A 26,845-nucleotide genomic window follows, 5' to 3' on the forward strand; every position below is an offset into this window, starting at 1 on the left:
TGTGGTCAAAAGATTAAGATGGAAACTGAAGTCTGAACTGGATCAAGCAACAAGGAGGTTGTTGATTTACTTAATGAGAGTAGTTTTCATGGAAATAGAGAGTTCCCATTTTATAACAGGTCTAATGGTTAATAACAGGTGAGGATTTCAAGATGGTATCATGTTTAAAAGACTCTTGAAAACTCTATCAAGAATAATAGAGAAATGAATTAGTAACAAAACTTAATCCAAGAGACAATGTTTAAAGATTGAGGATACTGACTTTTGCTTGGAGACAAGAAGAATTTGAGATAGAAAAAAGAGAGAGAGTAGATGGAGAGAATAAATAAATAGAGAAAAAGGGACTTTTCTCAATTATATACTTTCGAGAGAACTGACCTTCATATTATATAAGTATTGACTATCTGTTCTATTAATAAGGTTGGTGCAAAAGTAACTGCAGTTTCAGAGAGTGCATTTTAAGTCATTATAACTAGGTTCAAACAAATGCCAAAGAGAAATGTTTGTTTATTGCTGTAGCATAAAAATCCATGCTTTGGGATCTGACAAACTGTTGGAAAGCGTTTTCTCTGTCCTGCTGGTTATGGAATTATTTTCTCTGCAAAAAGTTGTCAAGATGTTTGAAGAAGTGGTAGTCGGTTGGCAAGAGGTCAGAAGAATATAGCAGATGAGGCAAAACTTTACAGCCCAACTCGTTCAACTTTTGAAGCACTGGTTGCGGCACGTGTGGTCAGGCACTGTAGTTGAAAAGAATCGGCCCTTTCTGTTGGCCAGTGTCGGCTTCAGGCGTTGCAGTTTTCAGTGCATCTCATCAATCTGCTGAGCATACTTCTCAGATGGAATAGTTTCGCCAGGATTCAGAAAGCTATAGTGGATCAGAAGGGCAGCAGCCCACAAGGGACCCTGACCTATTTTTTTGTGTGCAAATTTGGCATTGGGAAGTGCTTTGGAGCTTCTTCTGAGTCCAGCCACCGAGCTGGTCATCACCGGCTGTCATGTGAAATCTACTATACATCACAAGTCACAATCCAATCAAGAAATGGTTTGTTGTTGTCCAGAATAAGAGAAGATGACACTTCAAAACCAAGATTTTTTTGATTTGCCATCAGCTCATGAGGCACCCACTTATCGAGCTTTTCACCTTTCCAATTTGCTTCAAATGCTGAATGACTGCAATATGGTCAAAGTTGAGTTCTTTTGGCAACTTCTCGTGCAGTTGTAAGAAGTTCAGCTTCAGCGTTGCTCTCAGCTGGTGGTTAGCAACTTCTGATGGCTGCCAACTATGCTCCTCATCTTCAAGGCTCTTGTCTCCTTTGCAAAACTTTTTGTTGTTGTTGTTAATATAAATTTATTTATTCTAATTGGAGGTTAATTACTTTACAATATTGTAGTGGTTTTGCCATACATTGACATGAATTCACCTCGTGTGTACATGTGTTCTCCATCCTGAGTCTCCCTCCCACCTCCCTCCCCATCCCATCCCTCTGGGTCATCCCAATGCACTAGCCCCGAGCACCCTGTCTCATGCATCGAACCTGGACTGGCAATTCATTTCACATATGATAATATACATGTTTGAATGCCATTCCCCCAAATCATCCCACCCTCGCCTTCTCCCACAGAGTCCAAAAGACTGTTCTACACCTCTGTGTCTCTTTTGCTGTCTTGCATATAGGGTTATCATTACCATCTTTCTAAATTCCATATATATGCATTAGTATACTGTATTGGTGTTTTTATTTCTGGCTTACTTCACTCTGTATAATAGGTTCCAGTCTCCAAAGAAGACATACAGATGGCTAACAAACACATGAAAAGATGCTCAACATCACTCATTATCAGAGAAATGCAAATCAAAACCCACTGTGAGGTACCATTTCACTCCAGTCAGAATGGCTGCGATCCAAAAGTCTACAAGCAATAAATGCTGGAGAGGGTGTGGAGAAAAGGAATCCTCTTACACTGTTGGTGGGAATGCAAACTAGTACAGCCACTATGGAGAACAGTGTGGAGATTCCTTAAAAAACTGCAAATAGAACTGCCATACGACCCAGCAATCCCACTGCTGGGCATACACACTGAGGAAACCAGAATCGAAAGAGACACGTGTACCCCAATGTTCATTGCAGCACTGTTTATAATAGCCAGGACATGGAAGCAACCTAGATGTCCATCAGCAGATGAATGGATAAGAAAGCTGTGGTACATATACAAAACTTCTTAACCACCACTGCACCATACGTTTGTTAGCAGTTCCTGAGCCAAATGCTTTATTGATGCTATAAGTTGCCATCGGGGTTTTGCCACCCATTTTGAACTCAAATAAGAAAATTGCTCAAATCTGCTTTTTGTCTAACATCATTTTCATAGCCTAAAATAAATACAAAATAAACAGCAGGTAATAAATTAGCAAAAAAAATAATACAGTAAGAATTGTGTGTTAAAATGATGCATAATAAACCACATTTAAGAATGTATTCCAATATCAAGTGGCAAATTTCAACAATGCAAAAAACACAATTATGTCTGTACCAACCTAATAATAGGGCTTTAATACACGCAATACATGTCTTCATTTTTATTAGTCCTGATGTATACCTTTCTTCGCATGAGGTAGCCAAAGTACTGGAGTTTAAGACTCTGATGCTGGGAAGGATTGGGGGCAGGAGGAGAAGGGGACGACAGAGGATGAGATGGCCGGATGGCATCACTGACTCGATGGATCTGAGTCTGAGTGAACTCTGGGAGTTGGTGATGGACAGGGAGGCCTGGTGTGCTGCGGTTCATGGGGTTGCAAAGAGTCAGACATGACTGAGCGACTGATCTGATCTGATCTGATACCTTTAGTGACTGGAGGACACAGACCCAGTCAACTCATCTATAACTCCTGTTAAGGAAAAGGCTTGGTATCAAGATCTCTTAAATCTATCACGGAGCTACCAACTTTCATTTCTTTTTTTCATCTTGGTTACTATGAGTAACATGCAACCATTTTTCTCATAAAGGACATAAAAGATTACAGACAGAAAATAGGCTAAACAGCTCCCCCTGGAAATCTAAGAGTTTTCTTAGGGTAGAATTGTCTTTAAAGTTCCCCCAAACAGCGTGTGAATCTTCAAGTTTTAATCTCTCACTTTCATTCCCACAAAAGAAGTACATTTCCTCTTTTCCCTGTAAAATTGTCTTGTCACTTGTGACATTAATGTACAGAGGAAATTTGTTAAAGGCAGTCCTCGCTTCTCTTGATCTCTCAGCACGCCTTAGCTCAGACATCCCTCAAGTGCAAAGACAGATAAAGGGGGAGAGAGTATAGGCTTTGCTTTCTGGATTTCAAGGAGGCTGGGGGAGGGAGAGAGGAAGGGTAATTGGCCAAGATGCTTCTATCTTTTCATTTCACACTACTTTCTCTTACCTGGATCAAAGATTATCAGAGGGGAAGGTACTTGGGGGATCTTCTAACCTACTCTCCATTCTTCTATAGATGAAGAAACAAAGTGGAGACGTGATTTGCCTAAAGCCTCAGCTTGTTGACAGAGGAGGTCCCAACCTCCTCCCCTATACCTCATTGTTTATTCGTTGGAAATGTTGCTTCAGGAGGCTGGACTGTGATGAAATGCAAGTGATGCAAATTCATGGTTCCCAAACTCACATGATCATCAGACATATTAACAAATCTTTTTTTAATATAAATTTATTTATTTTAATTGGAGGCTAATTACTTTACAATATTGTACTGGTTTTGCCATACATCAACATGAATCCGCCACGGGTGTACACATGTATTAACAAATCTTTAAAAAAACAAGGGTAGTTGAAAATATGGCAGGAGAGTTGATGTGACTCTACCTACCTCATATGCCTGGAATACTTCTGGGACTACATCACTACTCAACCCATAAAATTTAGCACGTCCATAAATTTTGTGGTTATAAAACATAAACAGGCTCCCAACATCATTCCCCTCCTGTTTCAATGTTTCTTTTCACAGAACACCCCTCTCCTGTGGTGGTTATTTTGAACTTTATCTACTTGCCTTGAAAGTCCATCTCAACCTGCTCAGAGAAAATAACTAGTCCTCACACTCTGGCTACCATTCTCTTTCCCTCTAGTGATGCTGGAGCCAAAGACCCTCCTGCCCAAGGCTAATCCGGCCTGTGCTCTGCATCCCATCTTCTCCTGCCTTATCACGGGTTCCTGCTATCACTTATTTCTCTGTCTCACTTGTTCATAAACTCTACATCTGTACTATTTCCCCTCATATATGAACATGGACTTCCTTCTCATAGAATAAAATGTAAGCTCCATGAGATGACACTTGGTCCTGTTGCCTACTCTATTCACTGCATCTAGGATAGTAACTGACTCAAAAGAAGTATCAAGAGCTAGGCTGAGTGAATGAGTGAGTTGAGTATACTAAATAAAGTGAGGAAGGATCACCCAGGAAATGGGAATGGTAACACAGGAGGTCTTTCTGTTATTTGGGTATTATACATTTTACAAGGAAGACATAAGGATAATTATGGAAAGGGGAATCCAGGGCAAAATGCTGGGAGCAGGTATAAAAGTACATGCATTTAATGTCATTTCTTATTTCACTGTAGATTTGACAGAATAAACTGGACTAGAAATCTCTATTCAGGAAAAATTATTTTCCAGAAATCTGAGATGAGAATAGCTTTCCTCCATGGCATCTTGTCATTCAACACTATGAGCAGCAACAAAACTCTTTTACAAGTATCTACTGCATGTAAAGGAATTCCAGGGTCAACCAAGTACTAAGGAGAAATATAAGTAGTAGTTTAGTCGCTAAGTCATGTCCAACTCTTGCAACCCCATGGACTGTAGCCTGCCATGCTCCTCTATCCATGGGATTTCCCAGACAAGAATATTGGAGTGGGTTGTCATTTCTTTCTCGAGAGAACTGAACCCAGGTCTCCTGCATTGCCGGGAGTCTCCTGTATTATAGTCAGATTCTTTACCAATTGAGCCACCGGGGAAAGAAGTAGTTTTAAAATGTGGGCTCTGAGATTAGACAGCCTGGGATCAACACTCAACCCCACCATCTTATTAGATGTGTACTTTTGGCAACTTCTCTTCCTCTATTTTGTCATAGGTTGAGTTATTACAACTATAAGACTAGATAATCCATGCAGAGCATGTATAATAGGGATTGTCAAATAATGAAGCCCCAATAAATGGGCACTATCATTATTTATCACACAAGACACTATGAATTATGCTGTGCTGAATCAATCACAATGCCAAGAAAGATTATTCTTTTTAATTTAAAAGTATTGTTCAAAACATATTTTTCTAAATCTTAATACTTGCTAGGTGGCAGCCTATACAATGTAGGTGACAAAAAATTAAAATGACCTTTCCTTTTCTTGGGGAGGAGGCAGTATGGGTAGGAGAGTAAGGCATGTGAATGAATCACATGCAACTCTATGAATGATCAACTGCCAAACAATCTGAATAAAAACTTGGGCTTAAAATTCAAAGGAGAGATTGGTGTGAACTAAGGATGGATCATATGTGGGGGAAAATATAAATTATTCCTTACAGGATGAATACATCTAGCTTAGATGAAAGGAGAGAAAAGATATTCCAAACCTAGTAATAAAATACGCAGGATATAGCATTTGGAAATGTAAATCCTATTGGGTGGAACAGATTCTTCTTGTTTAGATGAATAGAAGAGAGAATAAGGTAAATACTGGAATTGGGGCCTAGAGGAATGTTTGAGCAAAGGTGAAGAATTTTTCCAAAGGAAAAAATTTGAGATTGTGAAGAGAACTCAACACCAAAATCATAACAGGGATGTCCAGAGTTGGCTAGAAGACGGATGAGTGACTTCTAACATTTTTCTCAAGCCCAAGTTCTGTGGCTGTGCTATGTAAGTCCAAAGAAATGGGTATATTGGTCTAAAAAAATCTGTTTCTGAGCTCTCCCTCTCATAGTTCCATGGCTATGTTCCTTTCCCTGTCTAGTGGGCATAGACAGAACAGACAATATGGATAATGTGGGCAAATTTCCCCTCTAGTATCTCTCTCACTTTGATGGCTATGAAGACTAGTTTCTAGGCATTTCTATGAAACTGCCTTGCAAATTGTCATGGAAAATGTCAATGCAAGATTGAGAGAAGCAGAATAAATTTGATATTTTAAACTCACAATAAGCTCTGGACACAAGGCAGCAGATACAGCCAGACTTCAGTCTCCTGTCTACTTCCTCTCCATCCCAGCTCACACACATCATCACCTCCGTTCATACATGCACCCTCATTTCATTCTCCTTCTCTTCAGCCACAAAATGCTGTGTATTTGTGACATGTTTATTTACCTCCTCCTCCTCCCAAATTTTCCATAAAGTAGGGATTATTTTTCCTCAGTTCTCGGATGAAGAAAATGGTACTGAGGTAAGACATGTAAACAGCCCAAGGTCATTGATGACACGGCCTTGAATCTACTGGATGCCAAAGTCTGGCTACAAAGTTTTGCTATAGGGCTTGTATGGCTACACCACAAAGCCCTTGCAGCCAGAGGCCTGATTCTCACATGCTGCTCCTTGAGCAGCAGGGTACTCCTTGGCATCAGGGTATTCAGAGCTCTCCACTGTGCTATCTTCCTTCCATCTGTGTCATCTTTGTGCCACCTAAATATTACTTTCTCAGTCAACTGCATGTTCCTTTGAAAACGTAACATGATCATGTCCTCTTGTCATTGACAGGAAAGACACAGTTAGAAAATGGAACTTTCTGGAATAAGTGGCCTTGTAGGATGGCACTCGAAAGAGCAATGATAGGACTCTCCTGAGAGCAGCTTTCAGCTTCGGCTCAGGTACTCACTTGCTAAGTTCCTTCAAACAGATATTTTAAACTTGTTGGGCCTCAGTTTCTTCATCTATAAAAGAACATTGCCTGCCTTCCTTATTCATCAGGGCCACTGTAAGGATGAGGTCAGATCCTCTATATGGTGAGAAATTTTAAACTGTAAAGCACTAAACAAATGGAAAGTGTTATTTGACAGGCAGCTTTGCTGTAGAGAAGCAATTAGATTAACAGGAGCTGAATTCACCTCTGAAGTGATGCCACTGATTGTCAGAGTAAGCTTGTGCATGTCACTTCAAGTGCCTAAGTGTCAGCTTTCTAATCTGAAAAATGGGGGCACAAGGTTTCTCATGGGATTTCTGTGAAGATTAATTAGGGTGTTTGCTTAGAAATTAGTTGTTCATAAATCATTCTAATATTTACCATAATTGGCAGTTGGCAGGAAATAAAGTATAAAATGCAAGTAAATATACACAAAGATTAGAGATGAGTAAGATTTGCTGAAAGGACTTCAGGCTGCTGGGAGTCTTTTGGAAGCTGCCACAGCAGCCTGTATAAACATGGAGTAACCTGGCCTAAATGATTAGACTGCTCCACAGTCTGAGCAGGCTACCAAAAGGTCAACTGTCTGAGATGAAAACTTCCATTCAGTAATGGGGTTTAAGAAGACTCGGTGGATGAAAAACCCTTGACTACTACTAATAATGTCACCTTGACAGGCAAATGAGTTGGGCAGGGCCCTGCTGTTCCTGTTGTCAAGAGGAGGGAGCACAGAGGATCTGCTTGCATCATCCTCAGCCTCTTAACCCTTGGGAGAGCAGATGTAGCAGTGTCTTGCTGTGTAGGGTGAGCTGGGCAGATCAAGAATTTGGAACTTCCCTAACACCTGTGGTGTCCAGTTGCTTCATTTTTGGCTGCACTTAAGGCTTATTCGTTGGCTGTAGTCTGAAGAGGGACAGTCTTAATCCTAAAATTTAGATTCTAGAAATAATGACTTTGGTTAACAGCTATGGCTTTCTCAAAGAAAGAAGCAGTATAAAAGGTGTAAACAAGTTACACTTCTGTTTAACGTGGGGTTTGGATCTGGATATATTAGGCATAAAATCCAGTTCCTGTTCACTGTCTTTATATTTCTAGACAAATGATCTATTCTTTTTGAGTCCTAGTTGCATCATCTGTTAAAAGGGGATAATAATGCTAGCCTTTCTGGTTTGCTGTGATTAAATGTTATTAAATGAGAAAATGTAGATAATGAGAGGAGTACTGTGATGGACACATACTTAATGGTCAAATATGAAAGCTATTTCTTTGACATTTTCCTCTTTGGGGAACATAGATACAAACACAAAATCTGTACTGGGCTTCTGCTCGCTTATGTCAGAATGAAGGCCTTTGTTTAGTACTAATCTCAGACAAGGCAGTTTGCTGGAAGCTGTGGGGAATATAAAGATGTTCACTTAATAGTAGCCCTTGTCCTTAAATATTTTCCAAGCCAGTGGAACATAAGTAGGAAAAAAATGAGTTGCAAAAGGTTTTAAGGTTTTATACACATGGGAACTAAGAAATGATCAAGATAGTACATGCTATAGGAACTCATATGAGGAAAATGAATGTTCTTAGATAACATTTCACACACACATACACAAAAACATGGTTCATTTATCTGCCAGTTAGTCTGCCAATCCCTAATATTAGTGAATGGCAATACTGTCCTAAAAAGTGTGCTAGGGGTCGTGCTTGAGTTGGACTAAGTGGGAAATACAGAGAGGAAAGAGAAATCAAGATTCATTTCTTCATGTTTTTAGGCAAGTAAAGCAAAAAAAGAATTCCATTTATTTTTCCCTTAGCTGTGGCTTAAACTACCTACTGGTAATTACTGTATGTTTGCCTTCACTCCCAATTCTTCTCAGTGGTTTTAGGAGTGTAGCTCTTTCTGGATATCCTAATAGTATCTCAAATTCAATACATTCTCATAGATACTGAAATTATTACCTTTTCTTAAAAAATGAGCACTATGTAGTTCTTATCTTGACTAAGTCATCACTATCTGTTAGATATTTCTAGAGTTTCTTATGGTCACTGTCCTCATAAAAATTCACTGATACATATACACACACACATGTATTCACAAAATATTTTATATTAGGAGGAATAAAAACCTCACTGGATAATACTTAAGTTCTTCATAAGTATTATCATACTTATCATTTTCATACTCATTCTTCACTTTATTGTTGTCTATATTCTAAAGAGACAAAATGAGAACTGGGTATTATCACTGGGATTTGAACAAATAGTTTCTGTATAAGTTTACATCAAAATTTTGTATTTACATATAGGAGAAAATATGCTCAGCTTTGTCCAGGAAAGTCATGGTTTATGTATGTTATTCAGTGTAATTATTAACAGTTATTTCACTCTCAAAAGTATGTGACTTCAATAATAAACCATACTCTTATACTAATCATAAGGAAGATTTATGATTAAGATTGTATAAGAAATAGAAAATTATAGTCAGATATTATTTGCATGGTGTAAGATATATACCTGATCCATCAAAAACATTTATTGAGTGTTCTCTATGTAATAACTCAGTATTATATGTCCCTTTGAATGATGACTAGATAGGAATATATCTTGCTCCACACATTTTATCTTCTCATTTTTAACTTTATCTGGAACTACTTTATCCAACCTGGATAAAAAGTTAGGTGTGTGTGTGTGTGTGTGTATGGTCAGTTGTGTCTGCAACCCTGTGGATTGCAGCCCACCAGGTTCCTCTGTCCCTGGAATTTTCTAGGCAAGAACATTGGAGTGGGTTGCCATTTTCTGCTCCAAGGAACGTCTGTGACCCAGGGATCAAATCCAAGTCTCTTGTGTCTCCTGCATTGGCAGGTATATTTTTTACCCCTGAGCCACCTGGGAAGACCAAAAAGTCAGGTAAAAAGGTTCAAATCATTTATTTTTATTCTGATTCTCAGAAAAGTCCACTTGCACTTTCTTGAAATAAAAGTGGACATATTGCCTACATCAATAAAATGTTCAAAGCTGCTTCAATCAGGAATAGTTGGCTTTGTGTGTTCAAATAATGTTATCAAGAAGCTATCTCTATGTCTCAGTTTTGCTTTCTACTATGTTAGCACCAAAGAATGTGCTAACCATCCGACAACTGCACTCATCTCCCATGCTAGTAAGGTCAAGCTTAAAAATCTTGCATGATACACTTTGCATTATGCAAACCAAGGACTTCCAGATGTTCAAGCTGGGTTTAGAAAAGGCAGAGCAACTAGAGATTAAACCGCCAACATTCACTGAGTGATAGAAAAGGCAAGTGAATTTCATAAAAACATCTATCTTGGTTTCATCAACTACGCTAAAGCCTTTGACCATGTGGATCATGACAAACTGTGGAAAACAGTTCAGTCACTCAGTTGTGTCTGACTCTTTGCAACCCCATGAACTGCAGCATGCCAGGCCTCCCTGTCCATCAGCATCTCCCACAGTTTACCCAAACTCATGTCCATTGAGTCGGTGATGCCATCCAACCATCTCATCCTCTGCCGTCCCCTTCTCCTCCTGCCCTCAATCTTTCCCAGCAACAGGGTCTTTTCAAATGAGTCAGCTCTTCACATCAGGTGGCTAAAGTATTGGAGTTTCAGCTTCAATATCAGTCCTTCCAATGAACACCCAGGACTGGTCTCCTTCAGGATGGACTGGCTGTATCTCCTTGCAGTCCAAGGGACTCTCAAGAGTCTTCTCCAACACCACAGTTCAAAAGCATCAATTCTGCACTCAGCTTTCTTTATAGTCCAACTCTCATATCCATACATGACTAGTGGAAAAACCATAGCCTTGACTAGAGGGACCTTTGTTGACAAAGTAATGCCTCTACTTTTTAATAAGCTCTTAGATAGATGGAAATACCAGACCATCTTACCTGTCTCCTGATGAACTTGTATGCAGGTCAAGAAGCAACAGTTAGAATGTATGGAATAACTGATTGGTTCAAGATTGAGACAGGAGTACAACAGGGCTGTCTGATGTCACCTTGTTTGTTTAACCTGTACACTGAGCACATCATGAGAAATACTGGGCTGGATGAGTTACAAGCTGGAATCAAGATAGGTGGGAGAAACATAAACAACTTCCAGTATGTGGATGATACCACTCTAATGGAAGAAAGGGAACTAAAGAGCCTCTTGATGAGGGTGAAGGAGGAGAGTGAAAGAGCTGGCTTAAGACTAAATATTAAAAAAACAACAACAACAACACAAAAACTAAGATCATGGCATCTGGCCCTGTCCCATTACTGCATGGTGAATAAAAGGGGAAAAGGTAGAAGTAGTGACAGATTTCCTCTGCTTGGGCTCCAAAAGTACTGTGGACAGTGACTACAACCATGAAATCAGAAGATGATTCCTCTTGACAGGAAAGCGATGACAAACCTAGACAGTGTGTTGAAAAGCAGAGACATCACTCTGCTCACAAAGGTTTGTATAGTCAAGGCTATGGTCTTCCCACTGGCCACATATGGTTGTGAGAACTGGACTGTAAAGAAGGCAGAACACTAAAGAAATGATGCCTTCAAACTGTGTTGCTGAGGAAGACTCCAGAGAGTCTCCTGGACAGCAAGGAGATCAAACCAGTCAATCTTAAGGGAGATCAACCCTGAATACTCACAGGCAGGAATGATGCTAAAGCTGAAGCTCCAGTATTTTGGCCATCTGATGCAAACAGATGACTCACTGGAAAATTCCCTGATTCTGGGAAGATCCAAGGGCAGAAGAAGAAGAGGGCATCAAAGGATGAAATGGCTGGATGGCATCACCATTGCAATGAACATGAACTTGGGCAACCCTGGGAGCTGGGGAAGGACAGGGAGGCTTGGTGTACTGCAGTCCGTAGGGTTCACAAAGAGCTGGACATGACTGGGCGACCGAACAGCAATGTTAGCTTCATTCTCAAGAAGCCTTTTTTCTTCATAGAGACCCCCTGAAGATTCAGCTTGACATTCTTGTAACTACTTAGCCATTGGAAAGATTCATTTTGACTGAACCCATTTTTTGATCATGAATCCCTATATAACTAAGAGGCTGAGAGACTGAATATGCTGACTATACAGGTCTGAATCATGTATCACCCCTGAATATGGAGGATGTGGGAGTCCATCGATCCAAATCACATTGAATGAGGTTTGGGATTGTTTTCTAGGAATAAAGAGGACTTTTAAACCAACCAGCAAACAAAAAACAAACAAAACAAAGAAGAAGAATGGCAAAAACTGGAAGATCATAATCAACCCATGAACCATGCTGGTCAGGCTTGCTACTGCTAAGTCACTTCAGTTGTGTCCGACTCTGTGCAACCCCATAGTCGGCAGTCCACCAGGCTCCCCTGTCCCTGGGATTCTCTGGGCAAGAACACTGGAGTGGGTTGCCATTTCCTTCTCCAATGCATGAAAGTGAAAAGTGAAAGTGAAGTCATTCAGTTGTGTCTGACTCTTAGCGACCCCATGGACTGAAGCCTACCAGTCTCCTCCGTCCATGGGATTTTCCAGACGAGTACTGGAGTGGGTTGCCATTGCCTTTTCCAGGTCAGGTTTACTATCGACTATTCTATAATCATATATTTGTCATGGTAGACTAATTTCTGTATATTTTAAATTTCTTAACAAAATGAAAACTGATTCCTTACACAATCTACACAATCTACAAGCTGAGAAAGGTTTTCTGAGTGCAAGTGACTAGACGTGTCTGTTTCTAATTTTTTTTCCTCTTTTTTTTCTTTTCCTGAATGACTTTCCTTAAGGAGTAACTCAACATTCTAGGCTTCTATTTTGAGACTCACCACTTCAAATTTTTCTCCAATCACCCACAGCTAGGGAAAGGTATGGAGGATGGGAGTGTGCATGAGACAGTATTAACAGGCAAGCCTGGGGGTCATACACGACTTCCTCTCCCCTACATTTTATTGGTCACAACTTAAGAAAACAGCTAAATCTAAGTACAAGGGGAAATGTAGCTCATCCCTGAACACAGAAGGAACTTGGATTTCATTCACTGAATCAAATAAGTTAGTTCTTCTGGGTCCCTGGGGGTGGTTGGGGGGAATCTGTGATCCAGTCTGCAAAACTAGCTTCCTGCCTTGTTCTCTTTATTTGGATTCCAGTCTTTATTATACTTTTAGTACTTTGAGACAGGAAAGTCTGTAGCTTTAGAAAGAGTTACTCAGCTACTATTTGTCTAGGGACTAGCTCTTAGACCCCATTGCAAAATCTGCCAGCCTAGACTTCCAACCGATCCTTGTCTTATTCTGGAGGTCATGTCTTTAGGCCAGGGTGAGTCTATCCTCATAGGCCTACCCTTATCACAATTCTGTCCCCAAACTGACCACAGTAATTCTTATTATGTTGGTTGCTATTTACACACTTATTTTTACTGCAGGAGCCATTAAGTATTTTACTCTCCCATGTTCAGTAATTCTTATGACAAAATTTCTAGCCTTGCTTTAGTTAACAGGCTGTCAACCCCTTGATAACAATCCCAATTTATCACTAAGCTGTAAATACGGTCTCCAGGCAAAGCTCGGCCTACATGATCTGTGCCCTGGAGCAATTTTATTTTTACTCATTCTAAATAAAACTTGAATTACTTAGAGTGTGTGGGTGGGTGAACTGAAAAGGAGGGTGAGAAAGGAGAAGCAGGGGGTTTCATAGCCTTGGAAATCTTTCAAATAAGGAATAGGAGAAAAAGGATATGACCTCCTGGCAAAGGATAAGGGAAGTGAGAGAATAAAACAGGAGGAAAATAAAATAGAGAATGAAGAAACAGTGAAGGACAAGTCATAACAGAAAATGTACAGAGAACAGATTATTGAAAGAATTAAAAGATGGATCAAATAAGAAGCCTGTGAAAGTACATGTCTCTGGTTTCCCATTTTCTCTTTCTCACCAGCCACCATAAATTGGTCGACAAGCATTGCCTGAGAACTTACTATTTGCTGGGCATATATGTCTCCAAAAATGTATGTTTTGAGGTACATATGCCATTTGTGCAATGGTAGGTAAGAGGCAAGTGTGTAAGACAGAATCTCTGAAGAGGGAGCTGTCTATGCCAGCTGGAGAACTAAGAAAAGGATTCATGGTAGAAATGGGGATCTGTTGATTTATGAAGTCTGGGCATCATCAGAGAAACAGAGACAAGGGCAGAGGACACTCTTAACGGGTAGAGCAGTGTAGAGACACAGAAAGTCTGGGCTCAGTCAGGAAACCCATAGTCCACGAGCTTCAATTAACAGAAGTATTTGATGGAGCAGATTGAGAAAACAGATGAGATAAAGAAAAATAGAAAAGAAGAATAAGAAATTAAGGTAGAGAGAGTGAGGGGGAAAGGAATAAAAGAAAAAGACATGGGTAGAGAAAGTGACAAATAACCTTTTAGATGCTTCAGAGGTTTATTTTTGAATTCACACACAAAAAAGGAAAAATTATAATACAGCAAAGCTATTTTTGAAATAAATGTATGAATCTAGCACCAAAATCAAATTTATAGTATTCTCATAATGAAAAGTCTTATTTTCTTTGTCTATCCACTGCCTGCCCCATCCCTACAACCTAGAGTAATTATTACATTTAACTTCCAGTATTATAGATTACCATTGTCTGTAATCAAATAGTAGGTACTTTGCTCAGTATTTACTATGAGATGCACTCATATGGTTGTGTACAGTTATAGTTCACTCATTCTTACTGATGTTCAGCTCAAGGTAAAAATATATCATGATTTATTTAACTATTATTTGAAATTCTTGCACAGATCTTCTTCTTCTGAAGTTTCAGATTTTCTTTTGGATAAATACCTAGGAATACGATCATTACTTTATAAAATATGCACAGATTCAGTTTTGCTTACTGCAAAGTGTTTTAAATGGTGTTTTAACCGATTTACACTCAAACCAGCAGTAAGAGAGTTTCTAGATTCATTATCATCTATGCTTACTATTGTCTGTCTTTATCATTTTAGTAATTTTATTTAGTACATGTACAGGTATTTCATAATAGTTTTAATTCACATATCACAATGACTTAGGAATTTGAACACCCTTTTTTAATGCAGTTATTTGCCATATCTCATTCTGTGAAGAAGTGCTTCAATTATTTTATCTATTTTCTATTGCTATTAACCTCTAAATGATAACTTTGAAGGAGTTATTTATGTATTCTGGTAGGAAGCCATTTATTAAATATATTGAAAAAAATTTTCTCCTTGTCTGTGATTTTCTTTTTCATTACTAATAATGCTGTTGAATGAATAAAAGTTCTTAATTACTATGTCTATATTATTAGTATTTTATTTTGTGATTTGTCCTTTTCATGCCACAATAGCTCTGTTTCCTTCTTATATTCTTTAAGTGTGATTTTGCTATTCCTTTACTCTTAAAATGAAAGCATTAATCAAGGTCATTTCTACAAAGTTTTCCATTTACCAAATGCCTGACTCCTTTCACTTCTAAATGGTGTCAGTCCTGGATTCCTCTCTGCTGCCAAACTTTCCAAATTCCCATCTTGCCTAGACCATAGTCTTCAAGTTCTCTAGCTTTCTCAAGACTGATCTCTCAATTCTTTCATCTGGATGTGTCCTCAGAACCCAAAGTATGGATCTGTGTTCAGAGCAGCCTAGCCCTTCCTGCTATAAACTCAGTTTCTAGCCATGCCCAAAGTACAATCCAATCATTATCATCATGATAGAGAGGCAGACAGTGAGCACTCTTTTCTCTTAAAGCTAAGCATGAATTGTACCTTCTCCATCTCCTCTAAATTATGAGTTCTTCTATGAGTGTACAGACAAACACATGGAGGTGATTGTGAGCAGGGCTGTGCTGAGTCCTTGGAATATAAAGTGAATAAAGCTAATGTCTGGCATAGATGAGATACCTCAAATAAAAGAAAAAAAGAGTAAACAAAAGCCTGACTGGAAGGATTTGAAGGTACCTTTTTGTGCAAACATTTATTCATTTATCCAACAAACACAATATGAGTGCAAGATTAGAGCTCAGCTTCAGACACAGAAAGTGGAAAAAGGTAAAGTATGTATCAATATGTACAAGATGCAAGTTTTTTCTTCGATTGATTTACTATTCAATAAAAAAGGAAAAGACTTACATATAATACATAGTAACATGAGAATACTGCAATATGAATGGTATAAAACATGCATGATGGCAATAAGTATATTCATTTATATATGTCTTGTATTTAATCAATTTGATTGAATTCCTAACCTATGTGAAAAACTGTGACTATCACTCTTGCAATAAAAGAGTACAGAAATACCAATGACTGAATCCCTGGCCTAAAATGACTTAGCATCAAAACAGGAAGAAAATCTGTGCTCCCAAGAAACATAAGGCATAAAAAATGTGCTATATCTATATGCTTATATGTGCTCTAACTAAATCAGATCAGATCAGATCAGTCGCTCAGTCGTGTCCGACTCTTCGCGACCCCATGAATCGCAGGATGCCAGGCCTCACTGTCCATCACCAAATCCCGGAATTCACAGAGACTCAGGTCCATCGAGTCAGTGATGCCATCCAGCCATCTCATCCTCTGTCGTCCCCTTCTCCTCCTGCCCCCAATCCCTCCCAGCATCACAGTCTTTTCCAATGAGTCAACTCTTTGCATGAGGTGGCCAAAGTACTGGAGTTTCAGCTTTAGCATCATTCCTTCCAAAGAAATCCAGGGCTGATCTCCTTCAGAATGGACTGGATGGATCTCCTTGTACTCCAAGGGACTCTCAAGAGTCTTCTCCAATACCACAGTTCAAAAGCATCAATTCTTCGGTGCTCAGCCTTCTTCACAATCCAACTCTCACATCCATACATGACCACAGGAAAAACCATAGCCTTGACTAGACGAACTTTGTTGGCAAAGTAATGTCTCTGCTTTTGAATATGCTATCTAGGTTGGTCATAACTTCCCTTCCAGGAGTAAGCGTCTTTTAATTTCATGGCTGCAGTCACCATCTGCAGTGATTTTGGAGCCCAGAAAAATAAAGTCTGACACTGTTTCCACTGTTTCCCTATCTATTTCCCATGAAGTGATGGGACCGGATGCCATGATCTTCGTTTTCTGAATGTTGAGCTTTGAGCCAACTTTTTCACTCTCCACTTTCACTTTCATCAAGAGGCTTTTGAGTTCCTCTTCACTTTCTGCCATAAGGGTGGTGTCATCTGTATATCTGGGGTTATTGATGTTTCTCCCGGCAATCTTGATTCCAGCTTGTATTTCTTCCAGCCCAGCGTTTCTCATGATGTACTCTGCATAGAAGTTAAATAAGCAGGGTGACAATATACAGCCTTGACGAACTCCTTTTCCTATTTGGAACCAGTCTGTTGTTCCACGTCCAGTTCTAACTGTTGCTTCCTGACCTGCATACAAATTTCTCAAGAGGCAGATCAGGTGGTCTGGTATTCCCATCTCTCTCAGAATTTTCCACAGTTTATTGTGATCCACACAGTCAAAGGCTTTGGCATAGTCAATAAAGCAGAAATAGATGTTTTTCTGGAACTCTCTTGCTTTTCCCATGATCCAGTGGATGTTGGCAATTCCATCTCTGGTTCCTCTGCCTTTTCTAAAACCAGCTTGAACATCAGGAAGTTCACATATTGCTGAAGCCTGGCTTGGAGAATTTTGAGCATTACTTGACTAGCGTGTGAGATGAGTGCAATTGTGCAGTAGTTTGAGCATTCTTTGGCATTGGCTTTCTTTGGGATTGGAATGAAAACTGACCTCTTCCAGTCCTGTGGCCACTACTGACTTTTCCAAATTTGGCATATTGAGTGCAGCACTTTCACAGCATCATCTTTCAGGATTTGGAATAGCTCAACTGGAATTCTATCACCTCCACTAGCTTTGTTCGTAGTGATGCTTTCTAAGGCCCACTTGACTTCACATTCCAGGATGTCTGGCTCTAGGTTAGTGATCACACCATTGTGATTATCTGGGTCGTGAAGATCTTTTTTGTACAGTTCTTCTGTGTATTCTTGCCATCTCTTTTTAATATCTTCTGCTTCTGTTAGGTCCATACCATTTCTGTCCTTTATCGAGCCCATCTTTGCATGAAATATTCCTTTGGTATCTCTGATTTTCTTGAAGAGATCTCTAGTCTTTCCTGTTCTGTTGTTTTCCTCTATTTCTTTGCATTGATCGCTGAAGAAGGCTTTCTTATCTCTCCTTGCTATTCTTTGGAACTCTGCATTCAGATGCTTATATCTTTCCTTTTCTCCTTTGCTTTTCACTTTTCTTCTTTTCACAGCTATTTGTAAGGCCTCCCCAGACAGCCATTTTTCTTTTTTTCATTTCTTTTCCACGGGCCTGATCTTGATCCCTGTCTCCTGTACAATGTCACGAACCTCATTCCATAGTTCATCAGGCAGTCTATCTATCAGATCTAGGCCCTTAAATCTATTTCTCACTTCCACTGTATAATTGTAAGGAATTGATTTAGGTCATACCTGAATGGTCTAATGGTTTTCCCTACTTTCTTCAATTTAAGTCTGAATTTGGCAATAAGGAGTTCATGATGTGAGCTACGGTCAGCTCCTGGTCTTGTTTTTTCTGACTGTATAGAGCTTCTCCATCTTTGGCTGTAACTAAATAGCTCTATGTAAATATATAGATATACCTTATGTGCTATATATTAGAGTCTATCCATTGATTTGTTAATGCAACTAGCTTTCATTATGTCTCAAGTTACATCGGATATATGTGCTAGGCACTAAGATACACTATTCATCTGAAAAGAAAGGACTCTGGCTTTTGGAGGCAAGGCAATCAAGGTTCTGGGAGGCAATATTTGGTAGGATAGGAGCTACATAAGCAATATGAAAAGAGAAGGCATTCAAAGTAGAATAAAGGACATACGTAAAACTGCAGAGACAGAAGAAAGTAAGTGCCTTGATGCATATGTTGTTTAATTTGAATGTGGGATAATTATAAAACAAAAAATAACAAAGGGAGTTTCAGAGTAAGAAGAAAGAATGTTAAGATCCCAGTTTTTTCATCATTATAGAATAATTCACTCTACAGTTAATTTACTGGCATTCACGGCACTGAATATTTTCAGATCAGTTCAATTCAACACAATCTAATATAAACAATTTAGTACAATTTGATCAAATGCAATATTTTTTAGAAATAATGTTGTCATAATGCATGTTTTATATTACCTACTTAGCAATTAGCAGTTAGCATTCTCAGGCCAGTTAGTATAAGCTGAGCTATGACTCTCATTTAGGTCTTTTTTCATAGTGACACAAAATGAAGGAGCGCTATTTACAAGGGGCCCTGAGGCCACACTGCCTCCATTCTGGCAGGGAAATTTTCTCTGGGAGACAAGATGCTCAGAGAGTCATATTTCTTCCATTTGACCAGGTCTTTCATGACAAAAGAATAGACTTAAAGAGGATAAATTTTAAAGTCAGAATGTCACAGAAGGAATCCTTAAGTGTTTGCTCTTTTTCAGGAAAGAGATGTGAGTGGGTGTAGAATGACTCACGATGAAAATGAATATGACATTTCTATTGTAGCTCCCATGCAAGACAAGCTTTGTTTTTTCTCCAGTTCTGGACAGCCCATGGGTGGGTACCATGACCCCAGCAGAAAGCAGGAAAAAACCAAGTCATGAATTTTTCAGATGATCACATTTTAATTCTAAAAGCTAGATATTGGCTTGACTAATTGGCTCTCAGTTGGAAAAAAAAATTTTAAGGTTCTAGATTTCATTATTTGTCAGCCAATTGCAAGTAGTAATTCCAGCAAAACCTAACTAAAGAAAAATATCTTAAATACTCAAAATCTTCATTGGTATGTACTTTGCATAAAATTACATATGCACTGAATGAAATTTTAAAATAATGATAAAGCCAAAAATAAAAATTATTATTAAACACACAATATAAAAATAATCTGTTGATTTTGATGTGTAAGCTTCTACATATTTTTGTCTGTAATTTTTCTTTAAAAAGTGGACTTATAAAATAACATCTTGTAACTTATAAGCAATTAAATATAAATATATTTCTACCTCCATAAATATATTTACATAACATCATTTTAATAGCTTTATCATATTTTATTGTACTGATGTCATAATTTAACTAATTAGTTATCACTGGACTGTACTTTGGTGCAGATTTTGTAATATAATCAACAATGCTGTGATGAACATTCATATACATAGTCATATATATATATATGTATTTCTTTACACACTTCTCCAGCTATATCCTTAGGGTAAATTCCTACATAGAATTATTGGATTAGAAAGTATAAAACATATATTTAATTAAAATTTCAGTTAACTAATACTTTAATACTTTTTTTTCTTTTTTTTACCATATGTTAATTCTGTATTTTTAACTCATGGCATGAGTTCATGCATAGATGTGTAAAAACATGAAGTAACTGAAAACTATAAATATAAGACTAAACATTTAATTTCTGTTTTCAAATTATGAGTAATCTTGGTTAATTCACTTCTGACATTCATCTCTCTTTGCTAAATTGATGAGATAATCCCTTTCCTACTAGCTGCTGAAATAAGCAGTATTTGTGATAGTATTTGGACAAAAGGAGATTTAAAAAACAAACAAACAAAACTTTGGGAAATCACTACTTAACTCTGGACCACAGATAGCTTGTGACTCACATTTTAAAGAGCTGCATGAATTTGAAGTTTCTGTATGAGGTATTAACACAAAACTCATCTAGAATCAATGAATTCCTAGATTCCTGGCAGAAGAGATTTTAAAACTCAGTAGAAATCCATGAGTGCATGGACCAGCCACAGGAAAACAAAACAAAACGTATCACCATAGGGTTGTTTCCCAAATTTTCTATTTTTGTAAAATGCACACACAAAAAAATTATCACATGAACCACCTTTAAGTGTTTAGTTCAGTGACATTAAATACATAAAAATTATTCTAACATTACCACCATCCATCTCCACAACTCTCATCTTGTGAAATTTCAACTTTATACTGATTAAACAAGAACACATCAGTCTTCCCTTCCCCTCAGCTCCTGACAACTACTATTCTATTTTCTGTCTCCATGATTTCCACTTATCTAAGTACCTCATGTAAGTGGAATCATATAATAACCTTTTTGTGACTGGCTTATTTCACTTAATGTAATGTCTTCAGGGTTTATCCATGTTGGAGCATACATCGAATTTCTTTTCCTTTTAAGACTGCACAATATTCTACTGTGTGTACATACAAAATTTTACTTATACACTCATTCACTGATGAACACCTGGGTTGCTTTCACAACCTTATTATTATCTTTAAAAATAAAAATATGCTAAAAATGAGATGAGATTAAAATATAAATATTAAATAGAATTTATAGAATAAAATCAATCATCCTTTCTAATAAATCAAAAGAAAACAAAGTAAAAGAGACTACAAAATAACTATTACAATTTTCAAATGAATAAGAATGGCAAATGGCAAATATCTATAGAAAAAATAAAGTAGTTGAAAGAATTGTAGAGAAACCTTTAATAGTACAATTCAGGAAGAAAAAGATGGTAAAGACAACAGAATGTAGGAAGAAGGGAAGGAGGGGAAAGTGAGATAAATGATGAAACAAAATAATAAAATTGAAATATAAATGCAATGGTAAGTTAATAAACAAATTGATTCTATTTTTCACATTTAAAAAAATGTGTTGCAGATTTTTAAACAATCATTTCATATACAGATTCTAAGAGATACACCAAACAGAAATAACACAAAAAATAAGCCAAATAAATATTAAGCAAAAATTCAATACATTAGTACTGACATCAGAGAAAATTGATTTGAATATAAAGTTTTCCAATATATGATATGCATTATGAAGTTGTATTTGATGTTCAAATGCACTCTTTGGTTCCAGAGATCCTGATATTAAAATAAGTTTAAACTTATGAACATATCTGTACTTAAGGATAGCCACCTAATTGCATTTTACCAGTAACAGCCAATCTATAGGAAAATACATTATGCACTTCAGGAACACTGCATACTGGGAAACTAAAATGGAAGAAAAACACATTAGAGAGATTCATTGCATCAACAATGAGGGACAGATTCTTTTGATGACATCTAAGTATTCCACCCAGACTAAGAATTCTTATGTAGGAAAATATCTCAGGTCAGGGATGTCAGAGGAAACTGTTATCTCTGTCTTGACTCTGATTCTTACATAGTATTATATTTCCACAGCACTTAAAATCGTGCCACCAGCATAGACCTTTGATCATTCATTCATTCACCTTTTTAATTCTTTGTTTATACACCTGGAGCCTTGGCTGTGAATGACTATTAAAGTTTTGTTTTCTCCAGTGGTGACAGTAGGGATTTAAGATGCAGCCATTCTGCAGAAATTTCTCGCAACCGAAAGGATAAATGATTCACTCTGAATAAGATCGGATAATTTGTCTAGTTCAATCTCCTTACTTTACATATGGGGCAAAATTCATACCTAAACCTTTCACTTAGCCTCTCCCTTACTGAACCACGTAGCTGATTGGTAGCCACGTGTGGAAAGATCCTTATTACAAGTTTAATGATGCACATAATGGTTAAGAGTTTGAACAATGAACCCAGATTTAAAATCAATGACTTGAAGCTTGCTTTGTGACTTCAGTCATTATGTTTATTTCTATTTTTTAGATTTATAATTGGAGTTTCAAGAAATTAAAACATTTGCAAAATTCACAAGGGAATGACAAAACAAGTTGAGCTTTCAAACAGTCTCTGGCACTTGATAAATGAGGGCTATTGTTAATATCATGATTATTATTTTATTAACATTACTACCAAGACATCAGCTGCCCATCTTTAGTTGGTTTAACTTCTTCTAATTATCAGAATTCAATATTTCCTTTTTGTTTCTTCTCACATACACACTGGAGAATTCTTTCTCAGCTTGATTTCCATTTCTGAGTCACATTCACTTCCTTTTAAAGTCAATTCCATTTGTGCCCCCAGCATCAGCTCCTGAGCTACTGAGCTTTTTGGGGGGCTTATGAATTTTGCTTATTAGATGCTAAATTACTGCCACCAGAAAGTGACAAGTCTTAGTTTGCAACCTCTTTGCCGCAATAAAACTCACTTAAAAACAAAAGGAGTCGTAGAGATGCAGAGTTTCGGGATCATAAAGAATATCTATCAGTTTGAAGCAGTTTGTGTTTAGAAAAGTGACAGCACTGAGTGAGTTAGTGTTAAGAAAACACACAGCTTCAGTTAATGAGATATATTATTTAGGAAAAGAGAACTGTCACGTAAAGCAATACATTTGTTATCTTTGAATGCTGGCTGCATTAGCAAATGTATCATTTATTCATATTGAGATGTTCCCCAGAGCTGCGCTTCGGTTAATAAAGATAAAACCCTTACGCTGGTTGTTAAGTGTTATCTTCCCATCCTGGGAACCCTTCCAACAGCAACCTGGGCATTTATTCTCTGAGATGATTTGCTTATTGTGAGATCTTCCCGTGTACTGTGGAACCTGGGTGGGTTCTCTTAACTGATCACTGGGGGTACCACCTATGAAAACCAAAAATCCACATCTGGGAGGTGTGATTAAAGCAGGGAACTAAACTAAATGGAGGAAAAAAAATTAGAATCTCAGACCCAAAGAAAACTTACATGTTTTCATTGAAAAATTATCCAACTTTTAATCTCCCATTTTCCTCCTTTCAGCCAAACTTCCCCCATTTGTCTCCACTTCCTCACCTCTCCCTCACTCCCCAGCTTTTATGGAGTTCAAGAATGGAATCTGTTTAACTAAATCAAATGAATAGTTTTGGCTCTTCTTTACTTGCTTTATTAGAATTACTCGACACTATCTGTACATTCATTCCTGCTTCTTTCAAAACTACAGCCAATTAGTTTCCATGGCACTATGCTATTCTAGCTTCCCTCTTAAATCTCTTGCCAAGCTTACTCCCCTCCACCCAGTCATTTCATGCTGCTGCCCCTCAAGGCTAAATACAAGCTCTGCTCTTTTCCTCCTGTTATACTCACTCTCCCTAGAGGATCTTACCTACCAACACCTTTGAATACCAACTATTTGCAGGCAACTCATAAGCTGGCCTGCATCTCTGACACACACATCTCTTGCACTCTGGATTCATTTGACTAGGTGTATCTTTGACATCTTCCAAACGTTGTCTCAATAACTTTATAAATTCTCAAAATGTCCAATCCAAATACTTGAATTTCCTCCCCAGACAGTGCAGTGAAGTGAAATCCGCTCAGTCATGTCCAACTCTTTGCAACCACATGGACTACATAGTTCATGGAATTCTCTAGGTCAGAATATTGGAGTATTCTTTCCCTTCTCCAGGGGATCTTCCCAACCCAGGGATTGAACCAAGGCTTCTGCATTGCAGGAGGATTCTTTATCAGCTGAGCTACAAGGGAAGTATGTTTTGTTTTCACAAGCCAGAAATGTGTGTGCCATCCTAAAAATAGCCTCCTTACACTTCACATACAATTTATAAAGATGTACTGTACATTATAGCACTTAAATATTGTTTATAGCTATCTACATCTTTCTACTTCTAGTCTAGAATCCAGGGCATGACACAGAGAAAGAACTTAAAGTTAAATTTTGAATTAAATAATCTATATCATAAACACACCAGTACAAACTTTGTTGGATTAAGAGTTTCTGAATCAACTACCTCAATTCAAGTATGCCCCACTCTGAATATAAATTGGTGCTGCTAGTATGGAAAACAGTATGGAGTTTCCACAAAAAACTAAAACAGATTGGCCATGTAATCCAGCAACCCCCTCCTGAGCATATATCCAGACAAAACCATATTTCAAAAATATACATGTTCCCCTATGTTCATAACAGTACTGTTCAAGGCAGCCAAAACATCAAACAGCCTACACACCCACTGACAGAGGAATGGGTAAAGATGTGGCACATATATACAATGGACTACTACTCAGCCATAAAAAAGAATGAAATAATGCCACTTCCAGCAACAGGGATAGACCTAGAGATTATCATACTAAGTGAAGAAAGAGAAAGACAAATACCATAAGATATCACTAGTATGTAGAATCTAAAATATGCCACAAATGAATGTATCTATGGAATAGAAACAGGTTCACAGACATAGAGAACAGACTTCTTGTTGACAACTGGGAAGGGCGTAGGGGAGAGCTGGACTTGGAGTTTGGAAGTAGCACATGCAAACTATTACATACATAAGCTGGATTTTTAAAAAGGTCCTACAGTATAGCACAGGGAACTGCATTCAATGCCCTGTGACAAACCATAATGGAAAAGGATATGAAAAATAATGTATATACATGCATAACTGAATCACTTTGCCATACAGCAGAAATCAACACATTATAAATCAACTCGACTTCAATATATATATTTTTAAGTTAGCCCCACTCTATCAATTCTTCATTTGACAAATAATCTGGTTGCTTACAAAGCAAAACAAGATCATGTCATCTCCTTTCTTCACTTTAAATGATTTAATTTTTGCTTCAAGAACCACATCAATTAGCCACTCTCTCTCTACAGGCCCCTCACATACCCCTTCTGCCCTTTCTCTCAGGTGACAGCCGACTAGTATGTCTGCCTCTGCTCCTTACAATCACTGTCCTCCACAGACACAGTGTCTTCTTTCTGGTCTACAGTTCTACTCTCTTTCAATCATCTCCTATTTAACACATACTTTAAGTGGTAGCTCATTTCTTACTCCATTAGAAATAGTCACGATAACTTTGCTGATATGATTATCCTCATCACCGTATCTTCAGGAACAACCAGTTTAATAAGTTTAAATATAAACATTTATGGTTACATTTATCTAACATATAATTGCCGCTTACCTGTCCTGCCTGCAGAGGGGCTTCTGCCCAGCGCTGTCAAGGACGCACTGCGGACACTGGCCATCGGACCATGACCTGGTGGCTCAGCAGAACAAACCTGTGAACAGGAACAAGCTGGGCCATCCCAGTGGCTGGAGGGTGTGCCCTGGCCAGTGGCCCGCGACAAGACCTCGCTGGGGAGCCTGAAACAGGCCAGCGTGGACAGGTAGCTACCAACCCCTCGCAGCTCCACAGGAGAGAAAGGAAACTGTCCGCTGCACGCAGCCCGCCTCCTCACGCCCTCCTGGATGACCCCGCCCACCAGCACCTGGCGGTTCACGTGCCCCGTGACTCGCCCTTGCTCGACAACCCCGCCTACCAGCTCGTGGCTGTCCACCTGCCTGCAACGCCTCATGGTCCCAGAAGCTCCTCAGCCAGGGGAAGAACTGGTTGATGAGGCCAATCCTTGGTACCTGTGGGCACCCGTGGGTGCCTGCAGAGCCTGGGGGTGGAGGGAGGAGGAGGAGGGAAGGGAAAGGGGTCCAGTCCAAACCTCTTTGTACTTCAAGGTCTAGGCACCGCTGGGGATTGGGCCCTGTGTTAAAAAATAAAAATTTAAATGTATATGGTTCATTTTATTTTATACATGTATATGTAAAATGTGTATATATGTGTGTATTTATCTGTTTTTATCCCCTGGAATAGGGCATGGCAACCCACTCCAGTATTCTTGCCTGGAGGATCCCATGGACAGAGCCTGGCAGGCTACAGTCTGTGGAGTGGCAAGAATGGGAAAAGACTGAGTGACTAACAGCTGTTTCTATACACACACATTATATATTGATTTTGGACAATTTGGTCTCTTTGAAGCTCAATTTTCCTATCTATTTAGTGGCATTAGTCATTGTATTTGAGGTCTTTTCTTGTCTAGATTCAGTAGAATAGAATATTAATTAATTTAACAGCAAAATAATAATTGAATGGCAACATTTTCTTATATTCAAATTAAAAACACAGGTGAAAACGAAATTTGCAATGTGTATCTCAAATGAATTAATATTCTTGATGTAAAGAACTCTGAATATGTGTGACAAATTGCCCAGAGTATGACAA

At 38.3% G+C, this 26,845-nt stretch overlaps 1 protein-coding gene across 1 annotated transcript in view; it reads right to left on the bottom strand.

The window, feature by feature from the left end:
- LOC133239091 (uncharacterized) overlaps positions 1 to 26,147 on the bottom strand; it is a 163,516-nt gene extending 137,369 nt beyond the window's left edge. The window contains exon 1 of the mRNA XM_061402641.1: positions 25,754 to 26,147. Coding sequence (XP_061258625.1) covers positions 25,754 to 26,147 — 394 coding nt within the window. The remainder of the gene's footprint in view (positions 1 to 25,753) is intronic.
- Positions 26,148 to 26,845: the final 698 nt, after the last annotated feature.

Source organism: Bos javanicus, chromosome 26 (genome assembly GCF_032452875.1).
Source record: "Bos javanicus breed banteng chromosome 26, ARS-OSU_banteng_1.0, whole genome shotgun sequence".
Taxonomy (NCBI): domain Eukaryota; kingdom Metazoa; phylum Chordata; class Mammalia; order Artiodactyla; family Bovidae; genus Bos; species Bos javanicus.